The 14,593-nt window shown below is 44.3% G+C and overlaps 1 protein-coding gene across 1 annotated transcript in view; it reads right to left on the bottom strand.

The window, feature by feature from the left end:
- LOC306795997 (copine-8) overlaps positions 1-14,593 on the bottom strand; it is a gene marked incomplete at its 3' end in the record, with an annotated part of 70,661 nt that overhangs the window by 42,652 nt on the left and 13,416 nt on the right. The window contains exons 2-5 of the mRNA XM_079294757.1: positions 10,918-10,958; positions 8,600-8,646; positions 7,241-7,344; positions 3,033-3,072 (exon numbers count right to left, since the gene is read on the bottom strand). Of these exons, the coding sequence (XP_079150883.1) occupies positions 3,033-3,072; positions 7,241-7,344; positions 8,600-8,646; positions 10,918-10,958 (232 nt within the window). The remainder of the gene's footprint in view (positions 1-3,032; positions 3,073-7,240; positions 7,345-8,599; positions 8,647-10,917; positions 10,959-14,593) is intronic.

Genomic DNA, 14,593 nt, shown 5'->3' with positions numbered 1-14,593 from the left:
TGTTCTGGGAAAATCAACAGTTTGATAAGACGGAGATCTGTGGCGGAGGAGGAGGAGGAGGATAGAACATTGGCTATGGATGCTATGGAGGCGATGCTGGGAGCTCAGTGCTTCTCATCCACGAGCTGGAGAAGTTTCATGCCGAGATTTTCAAAATCAACACTACAATATTGGAAAAAACTTCTCTGAGAACCCTGCAGGTTTTTTCAGAAGGTAAGCGGTCCATTTGAGGGTCTTGCTAATTAATTAAAGAGATTAAATACAAAAGTTTCCTGCTGGAGGATAAACACATCTACGAAACCTGGCAACCCAAGAGTCAGCCTGTCTATCTGCATACAGAGATATACAGTAAATGAGTGAGATCTCATGAACAGGACTGTGTGCGTGTGTTTTTTTTCCGTTCTCACCCGGTTCCCAGGTGTTCTCCTTAAGCCTACAGCTCCCACGTTTAAAACACCATCTAATGGATTGGCTCTCTCGCCCCCCCCCCCCCCCCCCCCCCTTCCCCCACCCCCTTCCTGAGACCTGCATGGTACGCTGCCTCCGAGCCAACACGCCTGTCTCTTCTTGTATGAGATTATTGATCGCAAGAAAGTGAGGCAAAGGTAGGAGGGGAGGGGGGGAATGGAGAGATCAAGATAGAGAGAAAGTGAGAGAACAAGGGTACGGCAATGAAATAAAAGGGAAAAGGTGACAGACTGCCACGGCGAGAAGGAGAGACAAGAAACAGAGACGGAGAAAGCACAAGAGGGATGGATTGCATCCAGAAAGACAACAAAGCCACAGATGAGGAGAGAGAAAATCCGGAGGGGAAACTAAGAGGGACTAAATCTGCTTTGAGAGTGTTTCTCACTGTAGAATTCAATTTATTTCACACAGTTACTGACAAATAAATGCCAGCAGTGCATTTGATGGCTTTCATAGAGCTATTTTAAAACCACAACCAAAAAAAAAAACAACAACGAAATTCTGACGTAAGCTCCAAATGAGCTATTGTTGGAGGTAGACACCAATCAGTGACCAGGACACAGCCTTGCAGCTCCATTATATTATCAACGGCATAATGATTTAAACCGCTAAATAACTATATTTTCTTTCCCTTTCCTTGATACTGCATGTAAATGCCACATTTCTATGCTGAGGGTAGATTAACTACATCTATACGCCCCACGATTTCAACCGTTGTGCTGGTTAGGAGCTCAGAGACGTGATGGTTTTTAATGTTAACATGAAACACCACTACTTTGATTCTGCACTGAAACCTACATGACGTTAAATACTGTAAGATTCCCTTTGAAACAGAATGTGCAGAAAGATATCATGTGTTGCACTTACTCAGCTGATATATTACTTAAAGGTGCAGTGTCTTCTACCGGTGGGGTTGCAACCGACTCAAACTTCTCCGTGTGCCAAAGCGTGTAGCGCGACTACAGTGGCTGACGCAAGAAATGTAAAAAACGCAGAGGGCACTAACTAGGGTCAGTGTGTGGTTTGTCCCTTCAGGGCTACTGTAGAAACATGGCGACCGGCTCAATGGAGACGACGCGCTCTGTATGCCGATATGAACGCCACATTCTAAGGTAATAAAAACACAACCATTCTTATTTTGTAGGTGAACATACACTAAAGACAAATATTTAGAAATATTATGTTACATTTATGCCAATAGATCCTCCTAAATACGACACACTGTTCCTTTAAGGAAGTCTAAAGTAGCGGTTGTTTATCCCCCCTTGGACAGACGGACATTAGCATTGTAGCATTAGCATTCGTGTCTGAGTGCTGTTCTATCACGTTACATTCTGTAAACTATTAAAAAAATAACTTGCACAACTTGGAAGGAATGTCTTCTACGTATCAGTCTTTAATATGACTGTAGGCTTTTAATATGTGGATTGAAACATGCTGAAATATATCCTCATCTTTAAAGCCTCAAGTATATGTCGCATGATACGCAGGCAGACCGGTGGGGTCGGACACTGAAGAGCAAACACTGGTAAGAGTGTTGAGGGCTGGAGCGGGACACCTCAGACCGTCAGTCCCCATCTGCTCAGAGGGGACACTGGGACACAAAAGTCAAGAGTGTGTAACTCATTTCAGGAGTTTTCCACAGACACAAAGCTGCTGATTACAGGGAGGAAGTAAAGCCTGATAGCACACCGGCTATTACGGACAGAGAAGCTATAAATGTAAATGTCCAGATAACGGTCGGAGATTATGAGCAGAAAAGACAGCTGTTAATGCTGTTGTGTGATACTTTATTGCCTCCCGTCATTTGTATTGTTGCAACGATTTCCTTTTATCAGACAGCGAGAGTCTGTGGCAATCACCTGCCCAAACATGTCTCAGATACCGCTGGAAAGCCGGTTTCATGAAAACAGATGTGCACACAAGATTAGATGAGTACGGACCGTCGGGATACACAAACAGTCCAGTGAATGGATCGAAGTTCATCATTTAAACAGTCACTTCCCCTGTTGTTGTACGACAAAGGAGCAATAAAAGATAAAGGAAAAGTTGGACTTTTTGGAAAATACCCCGATTTGATTTGTTGCCGGGAGTTAGATGAGAGGACCGAGTATGAAGTATGACGCTCCCGCCAGCTCTACATTACCGAGGAAATCCTTCAACGGCCCGACCGCTGACTGTCTGAACTACAATCCCCATGGTGCAGTAGGCAGGACACAGCCATTACTGACTAAAGTTATCACATTGTTGTTCCTAATTACCACTATGCTAATCACTGCTATCCAGCAGGGTGGACATCGGTGTTTATATCATTTCGAGATGAACCGCCGGGCCGCTCAGGGAATGTGCTATTATTATTACAGTTGAGGATAAACACACTCATTGTAAGGGCCAGATTGCTGTTATGTGGCTGAAATGAGGCTAATGGGAGGTAAGGACAAGGACAGCAATCAGGCTCACACAAAACACTCACTCACACCGAATTAAAATCAGCAAAAGTGGGGAGTGACGAAAAAATATGTCACACCGCATGCAGAAGAAACAAAGAATCTTTGAGCACTCACGTGTTTGGACAGGTTGGCGCTCTTGGAGTCAACATCGTACCTGTGGAAAAAGGGAAAAGAGAGAGGAGAGTGAGTGCATTAGAAGAGATGGATGGTGACAGGAGCTCAGCTGCGAAAGCGACAGGGATTACAGGCTGAGTACATCAGTAATGGGGCCAAGCAGCTTGTCACCGACGATCCCGCCGGAGCCTCTGGGTATTTCACTTTCCCAGCATCACAGGCTCCAAGGCATCCTCCATTAAAGTGACGCTAAATGCACTAATTGGCAGTGATACATACATGTGAGCGAGGCAACGGAGAGAAATATTGTGCCAGTGAGTAAACAAGTGTCTGTCAGTGTTTCTGTCTCGGCGTATTAGCGTGTCTCCCGGTGGGCTATCGCGCTATTTGTTGACACATGTTGGAATATTATTCCTGCATTTTATTCCTCCACTCCACCTGCAGGTGTCTCGCGATGATGCGTCCGGACATGGCGCCTCCAGTGCAGAGGCTACGCTCCACAGAATGGGAAGCAATCAGACAAGCCGTTCACTCAGTGAGTGAGGTCAGGGTCAGGAGCTAGGGAAGGCATTATGTCAATGAGTGTCCTCACAAAGACAGAAGTACAGGGATGTGTGTGTGTGTGTGTGTGTGTTTTGCATGGGGTAATTAGGATTCTAGATGAATCTAAATCCAAAGCATGACTGAGTATTCAAACACAATCACATTATGTCTTATCATCAGCATATGTGGCTTTTTCAGCCGTCAGCGTGTTCAACTGGACAAACCACACAGACGGTCATCCACACTCTGAAATGATTCACTGTCAACACATGTGTCCCTACTGACTCGGACAAACACCCTACTTTCTATGTAAACGTGTCAAATCAAGACACCCTGTTTCACTGTAATTGTATAAAGCTGAGAGGGCGGAAATGAATAACAACAATATAAATAAATCCCATGTTAACTCATTCATGGCTCTGCTCCTTGTGAAGAAACAAGAGCCCAAAGCTGCCAGCCTTGTGCGGCTGTGTACACAAACACAGCAAAATTATGATAGTGTTAGCATGTTGCTAGAAGAAAATTCAACAATACGCAGATCGCGTATAGGTGCAAGGCTAACCTGGAGGATGTAGTTTCTTATACGACATCCTCACATGTTTATAAATATAATATGTGTGATATTTAAAAGTATGGCTGATTTTTTTGGGATGAACCGCTCCTGCCATCATAGAGCTTGTTCGCCTATCGGTGTACATGGTGTATAAAATATGGGCGTGGTTTCCACTCTTCAAACATTTTGATGTGACGAAGATCCGAGGAGGATCGAAACGTACTCATTCATCATTGTTTTGCGGCATGTGTGTACTAAGTGTGTTGGACATGTCAGCGAGAGCTAGGAGCACGCGTGTGCGGGACACCAACGCACTCAAACGGGCGCACAAAAAGCCAGGGCGCCGTTTTGCTCCTCAGATGCCCACATCCATTCAGAGAACCACTCAAGAGACCGCGGGCACAGCGACATGTATTCATACATTTATGCAGCGACCTAAACAAACGAGAAGGCATAGAAAGTCACGATGCCCTGACATCCCCCGAGCATGAGAATGCCACAGCACCACCAGGGAAGTGTGTGCGTCTTGTGTGTGTGTGTCGTTACAGGACACGTAAATAAGCATGCACGCACGCACACACACACACACACACACACAAAGGGGATATGATAAAAATACATAAATGGTAGGGGTGTAACGATACACGTATTCGTATTGAACCGTTCGGTACGAGGCTCACGGTTCGGTACGCATGACGAACCGAATACGTTTGAATTTTTTTTTTAATTAAAAAAAAAAAAAAAAAAAATTTAAACCTTTATTTAACCAGGTACTCCCATTGGGATTAAAAATCTCTTTTGCAAGATGTAAGTAACAATACAAGATGTAAGCAAGATGTAAGTAACAATACTACATAACATTAAGGAGCAGTTTTTGTTTTTTATGCTTATGTGTTGCTAAGAAGACACCCCAGAAGATGGGTCACTCAGGTATAGTTCCATCATTGTTCAAAGTCAAAGAATAACTTCATGATGTTAGTTGTAATGAATAAATATATTTTAAAATCAAGTACATTTCTCTGGCATTTATAGTTTTCTACTGTACCGAAACGTACCGAACCGTGGCTCCACTGTATCGTACCCAACCCAACCGTGGATTTTGTGAACCGTTACACCCCTAATAGATGGTATAAAACACATTAAAGTGTTGACAGCATCCAAACAGGGCTCTTAATAGCAGCACCTGGAAGTGATTCAGAGGATCCGAGCAGCTCAAAACTTTTTTTTTTTAATCATAGCTGGAATCATAAAGTTAAACAGCATAACCGGTGTGCTGATGTATACCGAGTCGTAACACGGCGCTGTACGTGTAAGTGGTGCAGGCAGAGCGGAGAATAATGATGATGGGTTAACAGCTCCTCTCTCCCTGAAGGAAATCTGTCCGCTCCTATATCACACTTGCTGCCCCCCCCCCCCCCCGGTTGCTATGGTTACCATGGCGAAACCGCACACATAAGCACGAGCGGCGCGCCGCCGGCTTCGCTTTTTGCCTTGGAGAGGGTCTGTCCACGTGGCCCGCTGACACGTCTCTTTTGAGATGACAATGCGAGGATGTGTTGTGACACACTAGCACAGGCACGGGGCAAAACATGGCTTCTACGGGCACTAAGAGACACCATACGGTGATCCACTGACACAGGAAATCCAGCCAATTGACCTCCTTTTACCCCCCCACATTTGTTTTCACTGTAATTTAAACAGTGTGATGGCCAGAGAGGTGGCAAGATGCATGAAAATAGCACAGCCACATGAGCGGTAATCAAGGTGGATTACTGAGTCGGTCATCAAAGTGTAGAGCAAGAAAGTTGTGTGCGCACCACTATTTTATTTCCCCCAGAAACCGGCATGATGCTTTCACAATGGCGCAGATACACACACGCAGACAACATGCATGCTATTAGACCAGGACCAATGCTAATAGAGCAACAGCAAATTAGGGATACATACACATACACACACACACACACACACACACATGCATCCACAGAAACTCGTCTTCAGAGTCTAACTTTCAGATCCCAGTTGGGTTGCCGACGTGGCTTCCTGGATCATAGATTATAACATGATTTGTCTCCATCTAATAAAATAAAGCCACTGAAATCCTCTCTGTAATTCAATGAGAAATGTGATCTGAGGGCAAATTGAGAAAGAGAATCCCTTCACCGCAAAGAAGGCCTGATGACGCTTACTGTCGACCAACTGTCTCCTACAGAGAGCATCTTATGCCTCTGTGCATGGGAACGCTATTGAAGCGTGAGAAGAGCTTATAACAGGTGCATTTATAATATACCTTTATGTGCTACAGTGCTCACAAGGTGGTTTCTTCCACAGATACAAGCCCATACCGATGTGTATATACGTGTATTCTTTATGCCACGAACAGATGCAGAGCAGGCTCATACTTTGAAACTCAGCACAATTTGCAATTCAGGGAACAGAGTGCTTTATTACTTTACTAATTCGGAGAATGGACTTAGCAGCAGGCATGCCAATTCCACAGTCTGCCAAATATCAGTAAGAGTGATATTGGACGGATACCAATACTGCTTTTGAATTTGCCATCAACCAATATAATGAGCGCAGCAATGCATCTTAACAGATGAAGCTGTCTCAGTGATGTGCTGTGAGAAACTCCCGTGTAATAAGTCGCTCTGAGTTAGTTGCCAAAGTGAATGAGGACGATTTGTCAGTGTATAACCTTTGAAAACAACTTTTAAATCGACATCAAAGCACTAAATAATGAGTGTGTTCAATTATCTTCCTTCTTCAGTACATTTCTGTATCAAATGAAGCCCTTGTTCCTGTAATTGTTTCATAATAAGCCTTTATTAGGTGGCATCAATTAATAGTAAGTGTCACATGCATAGTTATGGAATCTAATCATTTTCACATTTTGCAGGTGACATCTGGAGCCTCACTGAGGTTTAATGGAAGCCTATTTTAGGAAGTAATGAAGAGATGTTTTCTAGAAGAGGCTTCCAACATTTGAGTCAACCAAAGATCATCTCTTGCACCTTAAATGCTATTTTGATTCTTTAATACCACAATGACGTACACACACACACACACACACACACACACACACACAGACACAGGTCTCGGCGTTACTTACAAGTCAAATCGCAGATTCTGTCGCTCCTCAAAGAAGTAGTCCAAAATGAATTTCCGCACAAAGTCTGGGTTTAGCGTGTTGTCAATCACCTCTGTTCTCCCAAACTACACAAAGAAAGGAAGACAGATAAGAATACCTTTTGGGAAAACCACAGTTTCTTCAACATGTCTCTGTATTTCTAAATGTTGGGACCACAAAATAATGTCAGTTTGATGACCCAAATCTTCACAATCTATGCAGATGTGCACGTTGACATGAAACCGTTCATCTGAAGGTTTCATATTTCTGCAGCTCGCCGAGCCTTAAAACTCATAACTCATAACTGATCACTCCTCAGGTGACACGTCAGGGCAGCGGCTGGTTCCGGAAGATTATCGGCAGCTACAGAGTAATGAATGCAGAGCAGATGCGGTATCAAGTCAATGGGGGTCAGGGAGGTCCCGCTTTGGCATTTGTTTATAATACATGCAGATGATGGGCCACTCAGAGCTCTGAATAACTGGGGATGGTTGTAGGTGCAACATTTGCCCCCTCATTTAGATTCAGGAGTATTCACTCATAAACAAGCTGTCGGTGCTGGTTGTGTCTGCGAGCACAAAGCGGGCTTACGGATCATCAGTAGTTCATGTTAGTTGATGAAATTGACCAGAACTTCAATAACACTATTACTGTCCAGTATCTACAGCTTCCACGATGGCATGACTGAAGCTAAGCTAACCAGCTTCAGTTGTACATTATGAGACTACAACACGTCATCACGCCGACCAGTCCGCGTTGTGTATGATCGCGATCACGTGACCGTGGTGTAGTTCATTTATAGCCCAACTAGCGTTTTTGCTTCTGCCCCATTGCATTCACACGTCAAAAACCCTAAAAGTGGTGTTCATTTGTGTCGATTATCTTGCAGAACCAAACGTGTATGTATCATAAACTTGCATTTTAAAGATGTGTTTCCCTGAGTCAATACAGTGTGTTGAATGCAGCCACCTCCCGCTTATAGCCGACTGATGTTACACTGCTTCAAATCTATGACCTCAAATTTGCAAGCGAGACAGTTTTGCCCCGACCAATGAGGAGCCTGGGAGCGTAGGAATGACCCCTCAGGATGTTAGCGCGGCGACATTAGCATTTACCTCAAAGCGCCGCCGTGCACAAGCGCAGCCTTACGGAACTGCTAGCATAGCTGTAGCCTCTTGTTGTACCGTAGCTAGCCAACTGATGAGTGAATAGAATGTAAAGGCTGCAGAGAAGCAACAGTGGGGTCTGTTGTTGTCTCTGTTTGTGCTGAAATGACGCATTTTGGTTGAAGACTGGTGAGGCGACATACTGTGATACATACTCCTTCTCTGTAGTTCTCACCTCTCTCCACTCCTTGTTGCCCATGCCTTGTGCGTAGAGAACACAAACTGTGAAGAACAGACACACGTGACATTAAAGATCATTAACTGTGCATGCTAAAAGTCCTCAAAACTTTCTCAATTGTGCATATACTGGACCTAACAACTAACTGCCTATTAGCGCAATAGGATTCTTCTTCATGACATATATATTTCTGACTGGCGGCTAGGATAACTAAGGGAAGCATAAAGGAACATCACTCATGAAAACACCAAGTAAATAAATAAACAAACTCAAATGTCACGGTATTTATTGCCTCCATTAGAGCATGACTAACAAGCCATAAATGCATGAATTAGAAACAACGAAAGCACATCAAAAGCACCTAATAGTTGTATTCATGAAGCCCAAACATATTCCCCGTCTTCAGATGGTGAAAGACATCATTACAGCACATTATGCAATTTCCCCCAAACGAGACAATTCACTAAAAGGCAAATTACTGAGCTCACTCATCATACACTTCATTTCAGGAGGCCCTTTGATGTTCTTCTCCGATAAGTGACATATCACTGGGCGTGCACACACACACACACACACACACACACACACACACACACACACACACACACACACACACACACAGATCTTCCTTCTTATTTCTGGGGTCTGATAGAAACTATATTTTAGGGAACAGACAGATTTAAACCAACAATAGAAAAGAAAACTTCTTCATGGTTTTGCGGCTTATATCTTGAAGGGTCGTCTCTATCCCACTTGTACCAAACGTCTTGCTTTTCTTTTTGGATCACTGCTCTTTACATTTGAAGGTTGTTTTTCCACCAGCGAGTGACAGATCCAAGGGATCTCTATATTTACAGTGTCTCAGACCTTCTCTTTTTTTTCTTTCCTCATACCTTCCACCTCCTTGCTCTTTACTCCTGTCGGGCTGGTTCACATAAGGAGACCGAAGTCGCCATGCTCAGCATAACAACAAGTGCTACTCAGCGAAAGAGTCAATGTATGGGTAAAGCCTGAGCTGCCTCCTCCTCCACATCATCCTCATCATCCTCATCATGTGAATCACTGTCATCCTCGTCATCGGGTTCATCACTGTCATCATCACCATCACCTTCAGTCCTTTTTATCCCATGCTTCTGTGAATGTGCTGACGTACTAAGTTCTGCAAAAGCAGTGTGTGTGTGTGTGTGTGTGTGGTGGGTCAGTACCACTGAAAGTCATCCTGACATCATAATCTCAAATAAACACCTCAATACGACAAATATCTTCTCCATAATAATGATGATATTATCTTATTTTTTTGACTTATAACATTTACAAACCACTGAACACACCACAAAACTCTATTAAAGGAATAGTCCAACATTTGGGGACAAATCCTTATTAGAGCAAAGAAAGTAATGTGCTGGATACGAAGTATAGGAAAGTACAACGCTACTTGTTGTGTTATGTAGAAGCTAATTTATCAGTTCACTTACAGATAAAGCTGAGTTTTCAGATGTGCGCCATCACAGCCAAACAGATCCCAGACAATGAAGCTGACCTTTGCATTATTCCGACTAGTCTTTATATTTAGGAGACAATAACGTGAAGAACGACCCTTTCACCCGCCTCCCATCTTCATCATTGATTGTCCCTGCTGGTCAGAGGGTGAGATTGGCGCGTCCCCTACCCGCTGACTGCTACTTGCGTTGAATAGAGCCCGGGTGCGGTACACAGTGTTCACCCTCTTTAGGGTCTAGTGTTCTCTGATCCGGGCCCGTGTTCCTGATGTGAAAGCCAACAGCTCTGGCGTACAGGAGAGTGCTATTGATCTTCTCATCTGACTCTTCAGCGAGCGAATAAGCTGATATCCCAAAAGGTCAGAGTCGTCCTTTAGCTCACTGCCCTTCCACTAACGGCATTATTGGAATGATTTTAAGCTGCTGGGAGAGGAGAGGAGGAGAACTACCAACGATTCTGTGAATCTATAGAGAGAAGCCTCTTAATTTGGCCTCATGCATTAGTCAGACTCGCCTCCAGCCCTTCTCACGCATTTAGTGAAAAAAACAACACCTAACACACACACAAGGAGTGACTCACAACTTCATATAGCAAAACAAAAGACCTTCTGTTGGTCCATTCATTGCTCCATCCCTTAGTTGCTTCTTTGACACTTGTTCTTCACTTTTTTAAACCTTCCTTCTTGCCCCTCTTGTCCATCCTTACCTTCTCCTTTTGTGATTTTGGGCAACGATAAAGAGCCACGATCTTCTGCTATCCCATCTAACAGCCATGCACTGATATAAACACACAACAAGACAGGTGGTGGGTCTTACTTGGGTCTGATTTGGAGAAGGTGTCCCTGTCCAGCAGGTTTCTGTGGACACACAAAGGGGGAAAGCAGTCACAAACACAGGTTCCTTGTGTGAGAGGGGAAAAGAAAACATGTCCAAACATGGCACTGAATGCGTTTTTAACACACTGACTATTTATGTACTCTTTTGGCAACGAGTCGGCACGATAGCATCACGCTCTGTTTACAGTAATTCTGTGAAACTCTTGTCCGAGGTGTGAGAATACACAAAAGATAAAAAATATCTGAAATCCTGGATGTACCGCAGCATTAGCCACGAGGAGCTTTCTCTCCACATCATCTCGATTCCCGCAGCGAGTTGTTTTTTCGGTTAAACCCGACACGAGGAGACAAACTGAGCTTCATGTCCAGGCTCCACGTGCACCTCCGATTTTTATGGCTCCTAAATTTCATGTTTGAAAGACACTACGTCTAAGATGACGCTCTCTACGGTGGGATACTGCGTCTTAGCTTTCAGCAGAGATGGACTTCAAGGAAACCGTGACGAATTTATGTTCCCCAAGAAGAGGAAGGAAACTAAACGGCCTGATGTGAAAGTGGCATAAAACCTTTTCATTAATTCAGATTTGTGAATAATGAGATGAATGACGGTGGTGGTGGTGATGATGATGGCACCTAGTGGTCCAGAGAGGAGAGGAGAGATTGGGATCGCTAACTCGTCAATGAGGTTAAATCACTCGAGTGTTAAGGGCCTCGGCAACAATTAAGATCTCCTCTACCCGATCTGGCCTTTCATCCATTTAACAAGGTGCACTGGTGTTTCCGGGTTAGCGGAGGAGACATGGAAATGTGGGTGAATCCAGTCATCCTTTGAATCCCGGGGATTGTGAAAAGCCGTCAGACAAAGCCACCAAAACCTGGAGAGAGCGCAGGCAGCGAGCTGGTTTTCAGTGACAGCCTCTCTGGCTGCAGTCATTTTCTGCTCCTCGGCTCACTGTCGGTTATCTCTATACCTCTCACTCTTCCTCGCGTGAAAGCATCAACACCACCTGCTGTACGGCATTTCCTTCTCTGTCTCTCCCTCGTGTCCTTAAAAAAAAAAACACCGTCACGTCTAGACAAAACTTTGTAAGCATTTTAAGCCGTTGTTTGTTGCATTTTGGCTCAGGTTACATGTTCCAGGTCACTACGGTGTTTCCTCCCATAATGCAAAGATGCACAGCGGGTGGGCTACGGACTCAACATCACCTGTAGGTGGTTGCCTGCTGTAATGAGTCTTCAGCAACCAAAAACCACAGATGGACACAATAATCCAGTTTAGATGTGCTAAAACCTTTCCGTTCATACTCCCGTTTACGCACTTTGAAGCTTAGCCTGACTGATGGCTAAAGCTGTGCAAACCAGCATGGTAAACTCATGTGACTTGGCATTATCTTTGTCAGACATTACTTAATTGGTCCAACAGGTGTGGGATGCTGTTGCCTAGCGACAGCGGAATCAAGTTGAATTTAAAAGACGAGTGCAGAGCCCGCTGAAAAGGTGCCTGAAAAGGTACAGTTTGGGAAAATAAGTTAAAATACACTTTCTCCCTTCGAGAGGAAATGTGAGGCTCCACGCTCTCTGACCGGCTGCTGCTGGAAGCACATCACACATGGTGGCACTCCGAATGGGCTCCTGGGCTCCCCCTGCACACCAGCTGTGTGTTTCTGTGTGTGTGTGTGTGTAAGTGTGTATGTTGTGTGCGTGAGAGTGAGACACATTTTCAGGATTTCCACTTCAGAGGATAATGTGAATGAGTCATGGCTCTCGCTCTCTCTTTCTCTCCTCCGTTCATGCAGAGGCAGGCAGCGGAAAGCTCAAAGCTGCCATCCGAGTCACAGAGAGGTCTGTGGGAAGAAAAAAAAAAAAGTACCACGCTAAAATAGTGTGGTAGTATTTTTAGCCGAGAGTTTCCCAAAAACTATATTCTCACACCAGTAATGTGTGATTTTGAATATATGCCTTTTTTGGTCAAATAAAAGACAAAAAGATGAATATATAAATCAACCAATCAGCTCTGACGACCAGCATGGGAATGGCAAAGCAGAAGACTCGTTCGTGTCAGAAAATATTGATTTCTTCAATATATTTCCCAGAGGTGCTCTGCTTTGGTGTGTTTAGACGCAGCCACTTTCTCTCTCCGTCAGCCCTCCCCACAGAAACACCACCTTTGGCCTTTCTGCTGGCTCGCTCACTATTGGTGGTGCACACACCGCACGAGAGATTAATTAATTTTCTTCATTTTTCTCCCCCCCCTCTTGTCTTCATCTCTCTTTCTAATCTCGAACCACCTCTGAGTGAGACCCAGTGCAAATAACACGATCAAACTTCTTAGGTGACTCAGTCAGCCTCTACACGGTTCATTGTCCTTTTAAATAAATCAAATCAATGACAGATGCTGGGCAATAGGCGTGTTTGTCGACGCTGTGATGACAAAAGAAAAGAAAAAAAGAATGCGGACATGCAGCCTATGACAATCTGTTATATATATATACATATATATATGCCTTTCCAAGCTTTCACCTGTGCAGCTTTTAAGGCAATTAGCGAGAAAAAACAGACCACGGATGACGCATTAGGTGATTATTACAATGTCGGAGCCATAAATACCTGCACACTGAGAGGCAGTCAGCAGTGGTCACATGAGTGTGTGACGGGAAATGATTAGTTCAGTTAAGCTGTTGTCTTTTTGTCCTTTAAATCTATTTCGCTGCACTGCAGGTTTACCTTGTTGGTTCGTTTGGGTTTGGGGTTTTCGTCATGTCATACATTTGTGGCAGATTAGATCATGTTCCGCGGTAGAACCTATATACCGCACATTTAATCAAAAATGAGATCTGAATCACCAACATACAGTTCATGTGACAAAGCCATCAAACCCGATCATCTTCAGGGTTAATGCATTTCATCACTCTGCGGTCAAAGCCCTTGTTCTCCTCCTTCTTAACATAAACAAACCAACAGATCGTCTGTAAATGCCATGATGGCGTTGTTTTGAAAACAATAAACTCATGAGAAGTCTGCCACCGTCTGCAAAGGGAATCACTATTCACGTCACAGTTTTAACCAACTTTTCTCCTACATCTTAAAGAACAAGCAAAGTAATATGCCGGCATCGCCGACACACTAAGTCACGAGTAGATACGACGGTGCTGACCTCAGATCTGATCAAAGCGTCTACGTTACTGTCAGACCAGACTTTTTTCTCCTCGCTGTGGGCAGCCTATATACCGGTACAGTTCCCTGGCATCCAGGCCATGCCTCGTACGCAGTTCCCCCGACAGCCGTCAATCACAGCGACAGGAAGTGAAATCTGACACCAGATGGGCGGTAAAGACACACACACAAACACACACACACACACACACACACACACACACACACACACAGGCACTCCGTTACGCTAATTTGCATTCTCAATCTCCCTCTGAGAGAGTTTCAAATGATGAAAAGTAAACAGGGACTAAAAGACAGAGAGATGGTGAGGCAGCATCTTTATATGACGACTCGGAGACGGAAGACACACCTTTGTGCGTTTGCTCGCTGGGGAGAGCCGCGCGATAACAGCGGAATGAGGACGGTAACCATGGCAACTACTGACAGCCAATTGGGGCCACTTGACTGACAGTTGTGTGTTTTTTTCCACCCGACGAGCAGGG

This window comes from Melanostigma gelatinosum (genome assembly GCF_949748355.1).
Source record: "Melanostigma gelatinosum genome assembly, chromosome: 22".
Lineage (NCBI taxonomy): Eukaryota > Metazoa > Chordata > Actinopteri > Perciformes > Zoarcidae > Melanostigma > Melanostigma gelatinosum.
Note: the sequence above shows the minus strand (reverse complement) of the source record. Positions and strands in the feature narration are given on the sequence as shown.